The sequence below is a fragment of the Peromyscus maniculatus genome, chromosome X (assembly GCF_049852395.1).
Source record: "Peromyscus maniculatus bairdii isolate BWxNUB_F1_BW_parent chromosome X, HU_Pman_BW_mat_3.1, whole genome shotgun sequence".
Lineage (NCBI taxonomy): Eukaryota > Metazoa > Chordata > Mammalia > Rodentia > Cricetidae > Peromyscus > Peromyscus maniculatus.
In genome coordinates, this window is record NC_134875.1 from 89,518,173 (window position 1) to 89,530,331 (window position 12,159).

The following is a 12,159-nucleotide window of genomic DNA, read 5'->3' on the forward strand; positions in this document are numbered from 1 at the left end:
TGTCACAGCACTGGAGGATGACTTAGCTATCACTTGTTCTTGAAGAGGACCAGGAGTCAGTTCCCAGCACCCACATGGTGGTTGACAACCATCCTTAACTCCAGTTCCAGGGGATCTGATGCCCTCTTCTGACCTCCTCAAGTGCCAGACATACAAGTGGTGCAGACATACAGTCAGGCAAAACACTCATACACATAAAATAAAATTTAAAAAATCTGAAAAAGAAATTTTAAAGCGTGGGGGGGGGGGAGACAATGAGACAAGTGCCTGAAGCTTTATGTGTCAAAAGCTCTAGTCTTCTAACCTAATCTGAGGACTGGGAAAAGGAGGCAGATGGACCTTCGACTTAGCTCGAGAAAACCAAGGGAAACCTAGGCATACAACAGGCACATGCCAAGACTTGGCCTTATTAACTAGAAGGCCTTCCCTACTCCAAAAGAATACTTTCAGATGCTGAGAGCCCTACCCCACGCCCTATGCCTTTTCAGGCCAAGCAAGACCACACTTAAGCTGTCAGAAAACTTGGTAAGAAACTAAAGAGGGGTAACTATGCAGGGACAAGAGGGCAAGAAAAGATAAGAAAGCAGGGCGGAGAAATCACAATCATTCCAGAACTCACTCTCTCATCCTTCTCACTTCCCATTCCTCCTCCTCCTCTTGGGCTCTAACTAAGGAGAAAAGTTTCCGGGTAGCATTGCAAAAACTTGAGGAAGGCAGTCCCTGTTCTGAAGAACAGGAGATTAGTTGAGGTGAGATGGGCATTTGAGGGGGGCGAAAATAGCCAAATAAGGTTACTTGACTGGTAGGGAATCATGAGGAATGGTTCCAGAAGGTGACATCACAGGGAGGAAGCCTTTAGTCACTGGTTTCCTCTGGCAACTGGCCTCTGGCCAGAAGGCAAACTCCCAATCATAAGAAAATGCCTAGGTTATTGCAGAAAGGCAAAGAGGCTAAATTGTTCCCAGAGCCACCTCAAATTCTTCATGAGCACTCTCCAAGTACCCTGAGAAGAGAAGCAAAGTAACCCTGAAGCAAAATGGCCAATATTCTTGTAAGCTAGATTCACCATGCCATGCCCAGAGACCAAGGGCAATAAGAACCAGGGGAAGGAAGCTCTACGTTTACATATTTCTGATATTGCTGATATTCTCATGCTGGAGAAAAAAAAACAAATCCAAGGCAACATTTATAGGTTTCTCAGTCTCTCATAAGTGTCTACTATGATGGTTGAGAAGGTATTTAACTTATTCTAAACCCTTGAAGCTAGCAAAGACTTATACAACCTAACTAATGACAGTTGACTGTTCCCTTGATACTTCCAACCCCATCTCACAGATTAATTAAAGATTATAACAATTAAGAAAGAGCCTTTAGGTGTACTTCATCAAATACTCAGCCTGCGATTTTTGAAAAAGGACTGGACCCAGGGATGGGGGTAGACTTTAACAAAATGGTAAGAGAAGAAACTACTTCAGCTATCTGAAGAATTATGTGGCTTTTCCAGGCTTGGTGGCACATGCTTTTAATCTCAGATTTCGGGAAGCAAAAGAAGGTAGATCTCTGTGAGTTTGAGGCCACACTGGTCTACATGGTAAAACCCGATCTCAAAAAATAATAATAATGAAGCTTCATCCATCTTTCTAAGGGAGACCAGAACTAAAGAGAAGAAAATGCTGACCATGCTCCATAGATAAGCTTAATTCCCTCTCACAGGTATTGGCTCCTATTATCTCCCAAATACATAACAGGGATGTAATTTTTCAGGACTCCTCTTTGTCCTGTATCACAAAATGCTCAAACCTCAACTCTTCCCATAATTTGCCTTAATCAGAACCACATAAATTTTCATCAGTCATACAAATTTTCTATCAAATTTCCACAAGTGAAAAATAAATTTGAAAACAGTATTAGGTCTGCTATTTCTGTTGTCAGGCATACCCAACAACCAGCACTTGGGAAATTACCCCAAAATCTTAGTCTCCAAATTCAAGGTGCCCATGCTGTAGGTAGGCTCTGGTCAGAAAGCATCATACTCCTCTAGCTGTCACAGTCACGCACTGAGAACTCGTCCCTCTCATTTTCCCCAAACACCTCCTCTCCCAACAAAGTCAATGGGAGAATAGAAAGTCAGCCTTCAGTGAGTTCTATTTCTTGGCTTACTTCAAACAGAAGCATGAAGGAAGGAACCATTTTTCCTCATGTGTGCATGTAGGTGTGCGTGCATGCAGGTGTACTTCTGCGTGTGTACACATGCCACAAAATCCACGTGGAGGACCAGAGGATAACCTCAGTTATCAGTCCTAGGCTTCTACCTCATTTAGGAAAGCACCTCTCTTGTTTCTGCCACTTTACTCCAGGCCAACTGGCCCATATGCTTCTAGAATTCTCCTATCTCTACCCCCCATCTTGTAATAGGAGCTCAGGGATTGCAGCTGTACCCTTAATGTGGGTTCTGGGGATCCAAAATGAGGTCCTTATGTTTGCATAGCAAGCGCTTCATCCACTGAACCATCTCCCAGAGCCATTTAGAAACCTTCTGGACCAAGAAAAATAACAGATTGTATTAGAATCAACTCACTCAAGTTTCAGAAAACTCAAGGTACAGTATCCTTCATAGACCTTTCAAAATGTTTGCCAATGAAGAAAGGACTATTTCAAAAGGGCACTGGCCTAAGATCACCTGACTTATACCTTTATATAAAAGTCCTATCACTTTCCCACCCAGAATTGTGTACTCTTTAAGTCACTAATGTCCCAGGAAACTCCTTATTAAAATCTATAGAAAATGCCATACATGTGTTTATAAAAAATACATGCATGGCGTTTTTAAATCAAACTATTTCTAAGAATGAGTTGGGCCTAAATCTCCAATTAAATGGGAAACTTGTAAAGGCATGAATTGTATTCTCTATTCATTGTGTTTATATGCTTTACAGTAATAGTAACAATTCAATAAATTATGAAGATGAAGCTCCTAGGAGATGGTTGGACATCTCAGTAATAACTGATTACATTTATATGACACTGTTAGATATTAGGCACAGTTATAGCACTTTATATAAATCATCTCAATCCCCACAACAACCCTATGAAGCAGGTATTATCTTTAAATTGTAGTTGAGGAAAATAAGGTTCAGATATAACCTAGTGAGGCATGTTTGTTCCATACCTGTGGCTATTCAGGAGGCCAAAACGGAGGGACCACTTGAGACCAGGAGTCCAGAGACCAGCCTGGGCCACCTACTATGACTCCACTCAAAAAAAAAAGTTCAGATATGGATGGTAGCACATGCCTGGAATTCCAGCACTCAGGATGCAAAGGTAGAAAGATAGTTACAAGTTCAAGGCCAGCCTATTCTATAAAAGAAGAGCTTGTTTAAAACAAAACAAATAAACAAAAAACAGAAGTGAGGGACCAGAGAAGGGGGATGGAGATGGAAAAGAGAAATTCAGACTCTAGAACCAGGCAGCTTGGATTTGAATTACAGCTATGTGACTAATGGGTTATACCTGTGGTAAGTTACTTAGCTCCTTTTCCTTTTAGTTCCGGGATGGAACCCAGGGTCTTGTGCATGTTAGGAACAACTCATTGGTCACATAACTGGAATCTGAGTCCAAGCAGTCTAGTCCTAGAGTCTGTACTTGTTAATACTATATCCTTTCTAAGAAAGTCTGAAATGTCATTTTTTGGCTATCTGTCTTCCCCAGACTTGACCCACTAGCAAAGCACCTAGAGATGAGTATTGAGAGCTGAGGTCAGCTGACTCCAGACTATATTGAAATGGCTGCGACAGCAGCAAATATTGTCATCAAATTAAAAAGACAAGTTCTATAGTATTCTTCTAATGCAAGAGACAGGTCAAGCTTGAATTCAAAGAGGTCCGAGCTTGACAGGCATGGGCGTACAAGTCCGTATTCCCAACACTTGGGAGATAGAGGCAGAAAGGTCAGAAGTTCAAAGCCATGCTCGATTACATAGCAAGTTCAATGCCAACCAGGGCTCATGAGATCTGTTTCAAAACATAAAACAAAATACACGGGCAATGAGTTGGCTCAGCCAGTAAAGGACCTGGCTATCATGCCTGATGACCTGAGTTCAACAAGGTGGAAGGAGAGAACTGACTCTGGCAACTTGTCCTCTAACCTCCATACATGCCATAGACAATGCCACATGTGGGAGTGTTCATGCACTTGCACACACACCCATGCGCACACAGAGTGGGGAGTGACGGGGGAAAGAGAGGTACGTGCACATAAATAAATAATTTTCAGAGATTCAAAAAACTCAGTCTTGGTAGTGATCACCCTTAATCCAGCAGTTGGAGAGGTGGAAGCAGGAGAATTAGCAAGGTCATCGTCAGCTACATAACTAGATCACATTCAACCTGGACTCGAAATCCTCTTTAAAAGAAAAATATGACTCTTAGGGCAGTAAGGCCTAGTCTCAAGCAGAAAAATGAGCAAACAGCCTCTCCCCAGGTCCCTTCAACCATCTGTCTTCTACCACCCTTCATAGTCAAGATAAAACACCTATCTAGGAAGTGCTACGGGGTTCCCAAGAAAAGCCCAGGACTTGAACCATCTCCTTCGTTAGAAGTCCCCGGGGATTGCTGTACAGTCACTAACATGATGGTCAAGTGACCCCCAGCTGAGTCATGAAACACTAAACATCTTCTCTTATAACGGCATCAGGCAAGATGGCATGACCCTATTATCAGCTCACTCAAATCTCTACCTTATTGTGGGCTTCAGTGTCCTCATCGAAACTATGAAGGCTGAACTAGAAGGCCAGCTCAGATTTTCTGTAGCTCAACATACTCTTGTGGGAAACCATGGTCATCCAAAAATAATTAGATACAGTGAATTTTAGGGCTGAGGAAGCTGTGGGAATACTCCAAGTGAAAACACATTTATTTGAAATGCTGAACCCCATAGTACCTAGTCCGCAGCTCATTGGTAGTATACACCTTAGAAGATGTGTCTATCTTCACCATCTTCTCAATATCTACCAATATATCTAACTACTCAATTACATTTAGAAATAAATTTCAGATAAGTCTTTGTAACTTCCAGCTAGATGTGGTAGCACATGCCTGTAATCCCAATACCTGGAGATAGAAGTAGTAGGATCTACACAAGTTCAAGACAAACCTGGGCTATGTGAACCCTGTCTCAATAGAGCTTTCTCTCCCCTCAGAAAGGAACCTAGCATCTCCCTAACCTTTCAGTAAAGCTATAGGAAATCTATGATGCAGGCAATGAAAGGTAGAGAAACTTACACAGGTTTTATTTATTTCTTTATGAAGACAGGGTTGTTCTGTTATTCAGGCTGACAATGAACTCACTATATAGCCTAGATTGACCTCGATCTCACAGCACCTTCCTGCCTCAGTCTCCAGAGTGCTGCAATTACAGACATAAGCCACCACACACAACTCTTTATAGAGCTTTTCCTGTTTGCCTAGAGCTTTTCAATAAACTTACCACCTTCACAATGTAGTTTCACTTGCTTGCTTTCTTGCCTAAGTGAGGAAAAATACAAAACAGCCCAAACCTCAGAGAAATAGCCTAGAGTAATCATGGCAGTGTTTTTGGCAGGATCTAATGAAGTGAACCAGAAATTCCACATTCTAAACTGGTACTCACCAAACAATACTGCAAAGCATACAAAAATAAGATAATACCTTTCAGCAAGCACTATCAACTCTATCTCTAGTACGTTCTGCACCTCCAAGGTGCTCAAATTCTAAAGAATGAAAGAATGCCTATGAAAACAGGAGAGCCAAGGCTATCTATGCCACTGTACCATCAAGGCTGTCAAGAATAGCAGTATTAGAAGGGTCCCTACAGTTACCCTGTTGTTGGCACAGGTCCCTTATGACAAACTGTAAGAGATACCGGGAGCTGACAGAAAGGAATTAGCTAATGGCCCACTTTGAATAACTTTTCTGTTGTTTTATGAGACAAGGTCTCATGTTGCCCAAGCTATATTCAAATTCACTATTGGGTAGGGAATAACCCTATACTCTTATCATCCTGCCTCTACTTCCCAAGTGCTGAGATTATCAGCCAGTACTACCATGCCCAGACTTTCTTCATCATTTAGAACTTTATTTTATTTTCATTCCATTTTTGCCGCTGTGAAACAACTTTGATGAACACAATTAACTTAAACTAACTCGGTTGTATATATTTGTACATTTAACAAAATGTTAAGGAAATTGAGACGTAGAACATAAGATATTTGAGAAGGCTAAGTAAGGAGATTCTCATACATTCCAGGCCAATCTGGACCAACAGAATTTTTGGGTTTCAAAAACAAATTTAAAAGGATACCTGCTTAATTTTGTGAACAGACTCAGTCAAGATTTAGAATTTCAGTTATTGTCAGGTGTCTATACATTCACAGAACTTCTTTAAAGGTCCTAAAAACACTTTCAAGAATTATTTTTTTTAGTTTTTTTTTTGAGACAGGGTTACTCTGTGTAATTCTGGCTGTCCTGGAACTCACTCTGTAGACCATGTTGGCCTCGAACTCACACATATCCACCTACCTCTGTCTCCAGAGTTCTGGGATTAAAGGCATGCAGCACCACCACCACCCGACTTCAAGGAAAAAAATTTATTTTGTTCAAATGTAAATAACACACACTAAATCTTTAAAAATCAAACGACATCTCATCTCCTTATATAGAAGGAGAACAAATACTCTAAGTTCAGTTTTACTTTCTATTTCCTAACACCCGCCATCCAAGTTCATGAACTGCTAAACTGACCCCCCAAACTATGGGTTCTTCTACCACAAATAGAAGCTAGAATTGAAAAGTTTTTCAGCTCTATCAAGCATGAAGTTAAGTGGGATGAACAGTAAAGGCAGTCAATTATGAAAAACCATCCTCATCATGACCTGACCAACAGCCAACCCCAAAGAAGACCACCTTTGTACTGTTTGTTTGTTTGTTTGTTTTCCCTCTTTGGGGACAGAAGAAAGAGGTGGGGGAGCAGGGAGAAAAGGCTGGGAGTTTAGAAAGAAGCACATGACAAACTCAGTTCTATCTTTCAAAGATCAGACAGAGTCAGATCTTCGAAGATCAGAGCCAGTCAGTGTAGCCATGAAAAGCCCAACCCTGATAGTACTACTGGTAGCCAGATCTCCCCCTCCAGGGACCCTGCGTCTAGAAATTCCAGTGGGGGTGGGGTGAACTCCCAGGAATATACAATGGGACCTAAGAAAGACTGTTGCCAAGCAACACTATTAGAACAGAGTTCAGAATAATTGTAGCTGTCATCACTTCTCATCCATAGAGAATTAGATTGGGAAGCATGGGGAAAGACCTCTAAATGTCCTTTCCATTTCCACAATCTAGTGAAGCAGTTGGATAAGAATAACAGACCAAAGAAAAGACATCACCCTCACCCTATAGCTCAAGCTGGTCTCAAACTTACTACAATCTTTCGGCCTCCCAAGAGCCACAATTCAAGCATGAGCCACCATGCCTGGCAACACTATCCTTACAGGCTGCCATTACAGGCATTTAGAAAATAATGCAATAATCAATACCACCCCATCACAGGCTCACAGGGCAACCTTTCCCATCAAGATTAACATGAGAATAAAGACTATTTTGTGCCTCGACTTTTCCCTCCCTCTGCAAGACAATTTTCATACCATCTATCTACACTTTCACAAAGGGTTCAGCAAATTGGAAAATCAAAAAAGTGGAGAAAAGCTAGTCACTGTAACACTTATCTGTTATTCTATCATGTGGAAGGTGGGAGGACACCGAGTTCAAGGTCATCCTTGGCTATATATCCAGTTAAGAGCCAAACTGGGCAGCATGAGACCCTGTCACAAACAAAACAAAGGGCATGGCTCCCATGGTGGCTCAAGGGGGAAACCACGTAGCAGACAAAGCTAACCACTTGAGTCTGAGTCCCAGATCTTACGGTGGAGAGAACGACTCCTGAAACTTGCCCTTAACCTCCACTTGTACACACACACCAATAATAATAATAACAACAACAATAATAATAAGTTAAATAATATTCCGATGTGGGAGAGACTACATAATTTCATCACTGAAGAGGCAGAAGTAGGATGGCCCAGCAAGACTCTCTCAAAACAAACCCAACCAAACAGCCTCAGGTGGCAGTTCACCCAGTAATTCCAGCAGCTGGAAGGCAGAGTCAAGAAGACAGCTGCGAGTTAATAACCGAGTTAATAACCGGTATTTGAGAGGCCGCCCAGGGCTACAGAAAAGAGAGGCATACTGGGGGCGGGGCAGTGGATAGAGGCAGAAACCTCTCCTGCAACCTTCATTCCTGATCCCTTGCCCCACCCTCAAGTCTCCAGGCAGGGCTGGTTCAAGGGTTAGAAGCCTGAAATTCTGCCCCCTATTTGCCAAGTACCACTTTAGTGCCACTCCAGTGGCTCAAGCAATGCTAGGAATGGCAGGAAAATAAACAGTTCTTAGCCCCTGTTAAAGTTTAGCTGAATGCAGACCCAGACGTTTTTCAGACACTTCAAGCAGCTGGGCTCTGTGGCTGCTATCATGGATGATACCATCAAATGACCACTGATCGCTTTTTCCCCCCAGGCCTGCTGATGATCTAAAGCCAAAGTCCCAGTAAACCAAACAGGTTTTTCCAAGGCTGACCCCCCAAAGACCTCGATTCAAGTTGTCGTCTTCCTGTTGGTATGCTGCATCACGCATGGTCAGTCCTCCCCTACCGTGAGTTTCCTCATCTACACCATGGGAAGAATTCGAATAAGTACTTGTTCAAATATGGCGGCATATGCCTCAAATTCCAGCACTTGGGTGGTGGAAGCAAGAGGATTAGAAGTTCATTCGAGCCTAGCCTGGGATACATGAGACCCTATTTCATAAAACCAGTTAAGTAAATAAATAAATAAATAAATTATAACTTCATAAATCATAAAGCTTGAAATAAAAAAACTCAAGACCTTGAAAATTCACAAATTGGTTTTAGGGAATCCAAGAGAGTTTCCAAAGTCTTTTCGAAGGTTTTGTTTTTTGTTGTTTTTGTTTGTTTGTTTTAAGTTAAAGTGAGAGTGAAACAGAAAGGGTTTCTCAAAAAAAGCAGTTTATTTATGTTTATTGTATGTGCATGAGTGTTTTGGCCGCATGTATGTCTGTGTACCACATTGGTGCCTGATGCCCAAGGAGGCCAGAAGAGGGAGTCAGGCATCTGGAACTGGAGTTACCGACAGTTGTAAGCTGCCATGTGGGCGCTGAGACCAGAAGCTGAAAGAGTAGTGGGAGCTCTTAACCGTTGAGCCACCTCTCCAAGTCCCGGGAGAGCCATTTTAATTTAGAATTCTCTTCTCTCCAGAAGGCAGAGATGGGCTGGTGATATTGTGAAAGCCTGTGATCCTAGCACTCCTAGGGCTGAGTCAAGATTGCTAGGAGTTGGCAGCCTGTGCTACAGTGTAGGACGTTGTCTCAGAAAAACATGAAAGACCAAACTTAGGAAACTACCAATCAGGAAACAATCCAAGAAAGGCTTATTTCAAAAGATTTAAAGCTTGGTCTGGCTAGGAAAAAAAATGGCTATAACAGTGAAACTAACCATGGCTAATTCAAAGGAAAGTATTTGATTTTACACTACCATTCTGTATCTTTCATAGTTTAGAAATGGTTAAGTACCCAACAGAGGAGTGGAAGCCGAGTTTGGTGGTGGCTCAAACCTACAATCTAGCACTTGGAAGGGTGAAGCAGAATGTCTTCCAAGAGTTTTTAAGACTATCTGGGGCTACAAAGTGAGTTCTAGACCAGCCTGGGCTAGAATCAGACCTCTATCAAGACAAACAAGCCAGGTATGGTGGCTGTCAAGCTTGTAATCTCAGCACTGTGGAGGCAGAGGCAGGAACACTGGTAAAAAAAAATTCAGGACCAATCTGCATTATGTGGAGAGTCCCAGGCCAGCCTAAGTTATATGGTGAGATCCTGCTTCAAAAATTAACAACCAGCCAAAAAGCCCGGCACGGAATACATGTGCTAAGAAAATAGAAGGGAAGACTGACTGAGGGGAGGAAAAGGACCTGCCAGGGGTCTTAGGATGAAGGACACACAGGAGGGCAGCTGGGGAGGAGAACAAAGGACAATTTCACATATGGATATACTTTCACAAAGTATCATTTTACATAAGACCATGAGACTTTGTCTCAAAATACTAAAAACTAAGAGAAACTTTGTGTTCCTTAAGGGCAGAGTTCTGAGAAGCTGAAGAACGACTCAGCAGTGAAAGCTGAAATACAGTAAGGTGGAAACTCAACCTCAGTATAGACACAAAGACCTCCCCCTCCCCGTATATATTCACTCTCCTCTCCTCCCAGGAATCCTCATCCCTTCTTAAGCATCCTCGTCACTATCTCAGCTCTACCAGGCTCAGGCACTCCTAGGAAGATGGATGGACCAGCAACACACAACACAGGAGGCCAGCAAGCTCCTTCACCTAAGAGACTCAAGTCGTGGTGGTCATTGGGCCTTCATGAACAAGGACCAGGCGTGACTTGCACAAAAGCAAGCAGAGCTCATTAGTCAAGCACACACCCCTCCCCCACCTCTCCCTACTGGGCATCCGGCCCCCCTAGGCCTCACTCCCTGGAGGCTTCTGCTCTTCTAGCAACAGCCAGTGGGGTGGAGACCAGATCTCTAATCAAGCACCACACTAGATAGGTGTGGCACTCACAGGAGAAAACCCATACCTCACAGAACGGTCCCGAGGGGTTAGAGGGGTACAGTGTCTATCAGGGATTTCTTAGAGGAAGAGAAACCTGCCCTCTCTTCCAGTAGCTTGAGTGGGCCCCTCTACAGACTTGTGCCTAGTTAAGTGTTTGCACTCCTGGGTAAAAGGAAGTAACCCAGCAGATGAGCCCCTCTACATCCCCCTCACCTCCCAGGGGAAAGTAGTTTGAGCTGAGGAGCCATGGAAGGGGGCAGAGCAGGAGTCGGGGAGAAGGGGGGCGGCTGTGGGAAAGGTGGATGGGCGTGCGGGATCCGCCCTGAGCAACTTCCTCTCTCCTCCCTGCTTCTCTGTTACCATGGGGCTCTTCTGGGACAGTGGTAGCCTTGCTCCACAAAGGCGCCAATTCCTGGGCCGAGAAAAATGTTCTCAGAAGTAGAGTCCTCTTCCCAGTGCCCAACAACCCCGAGTTTCCACTGCCTCATCCCAGAAGCGGGGAACTGGACCCTGAGAAAGGATGGCCCCTCCTTATCCACACTTCTAGTCCGGACACCGCCTTACCCTCTAGAGCGCTCAAATTAGGACCCCACTATCTTCTCCTTCTTTGGGCCTTGAGGGACAGTCCGGTATCCCCCCCCCCCGCCCCCGGCAGGCCTGTGGCCAGGCAAGTCCGCCAGCTAGGGCTGCAAGGGTCAAACTGGAGCCCCCTGGAGCGCCAGCGCCAGTCCCCGGCAGGCACTCACCGTCTTCGGCATGGTGGCGGCAAAGGCGGAGGAGTTGGTGAAGTTTGGCTAGAAACTGCCGGGCTGTTTTGAGCGCGCAGTACACTTCGGCAAGGACTCGGGAGAGAGCCGGGTGCTCAGATTGGGTCCCACTCTGGTGTCGGGCGACTGCTCCGCTTCCTGCTAACGGGCCACGACTTTGCAAACCCCACCCAGGAAAGAGCCGCCCCCGTTGCGCCGCTCGCTCCTTTATGTGGCCGGGCTTCCGCGCCTCTCCCCGCCCTCCCGCCAGCCGGCCCGCGGCTTCGGGCATCGCCCCGCCCAGCCCGGCCCAGCCCAGGGCAACCACTCAGGCCACGTGGGGGGCCAGGCCGGGGTCCCAAACGCACCGAGAAGGACTCCCACTCCCCACCCCGGTCCCCTCCGCCCCCTCCCACTTTTCTCAACTGTCCCTAGCCCCTGAAGTTTCGACCCTCAGACTCCGCCCCCAGTCTGAGCCAGAGCTTTACTGGGGGGCCACACCCTAGCCAGATGCTTATGCAGCTCTCCACTGTGAGTTACCACTGTTGGGGAACCCGTTGCCCCTTAGAGCTGCCCTATTTCCTCTCTAGGCATCCTTACTGATTAGAAAGTTCCCCCTGTGTACGTTTGAACTCTTCGCTGTGACTTCCAATCACGCTTCATGTAAGCTCCCTGGGAACACAGATCCTCTGCTGTCCACAGCAGCTCC

General features: G+C 44.8%; 1 protein-coding gene across 1 annotated transcript in view; it reads right to left on the bottom strand.

Moving 5' to 3' along the window:
• Msn (moesin) overlaps nucleotides 1-11,740 on the bottom strand; it is a 74,653-nt gene extending 62,913 nt beyond the window's left edge. The window contains exon 1 of the mRNA XM_006981183.3: nucleotides 11,451-11,740. Within this exon, the coding sequence (XP_006981245.1) occupies nucleotides 11,451-11,462 (12 nt within the window). The 5' untranslated portion in view covers nucleotides 11,463-11,740. The remainder of the gene's footprint in view (nucleotides 1-11,450) is intronic.
• Nucleotides 11,741-12,159: the final 419 nt, after the last annotated feature.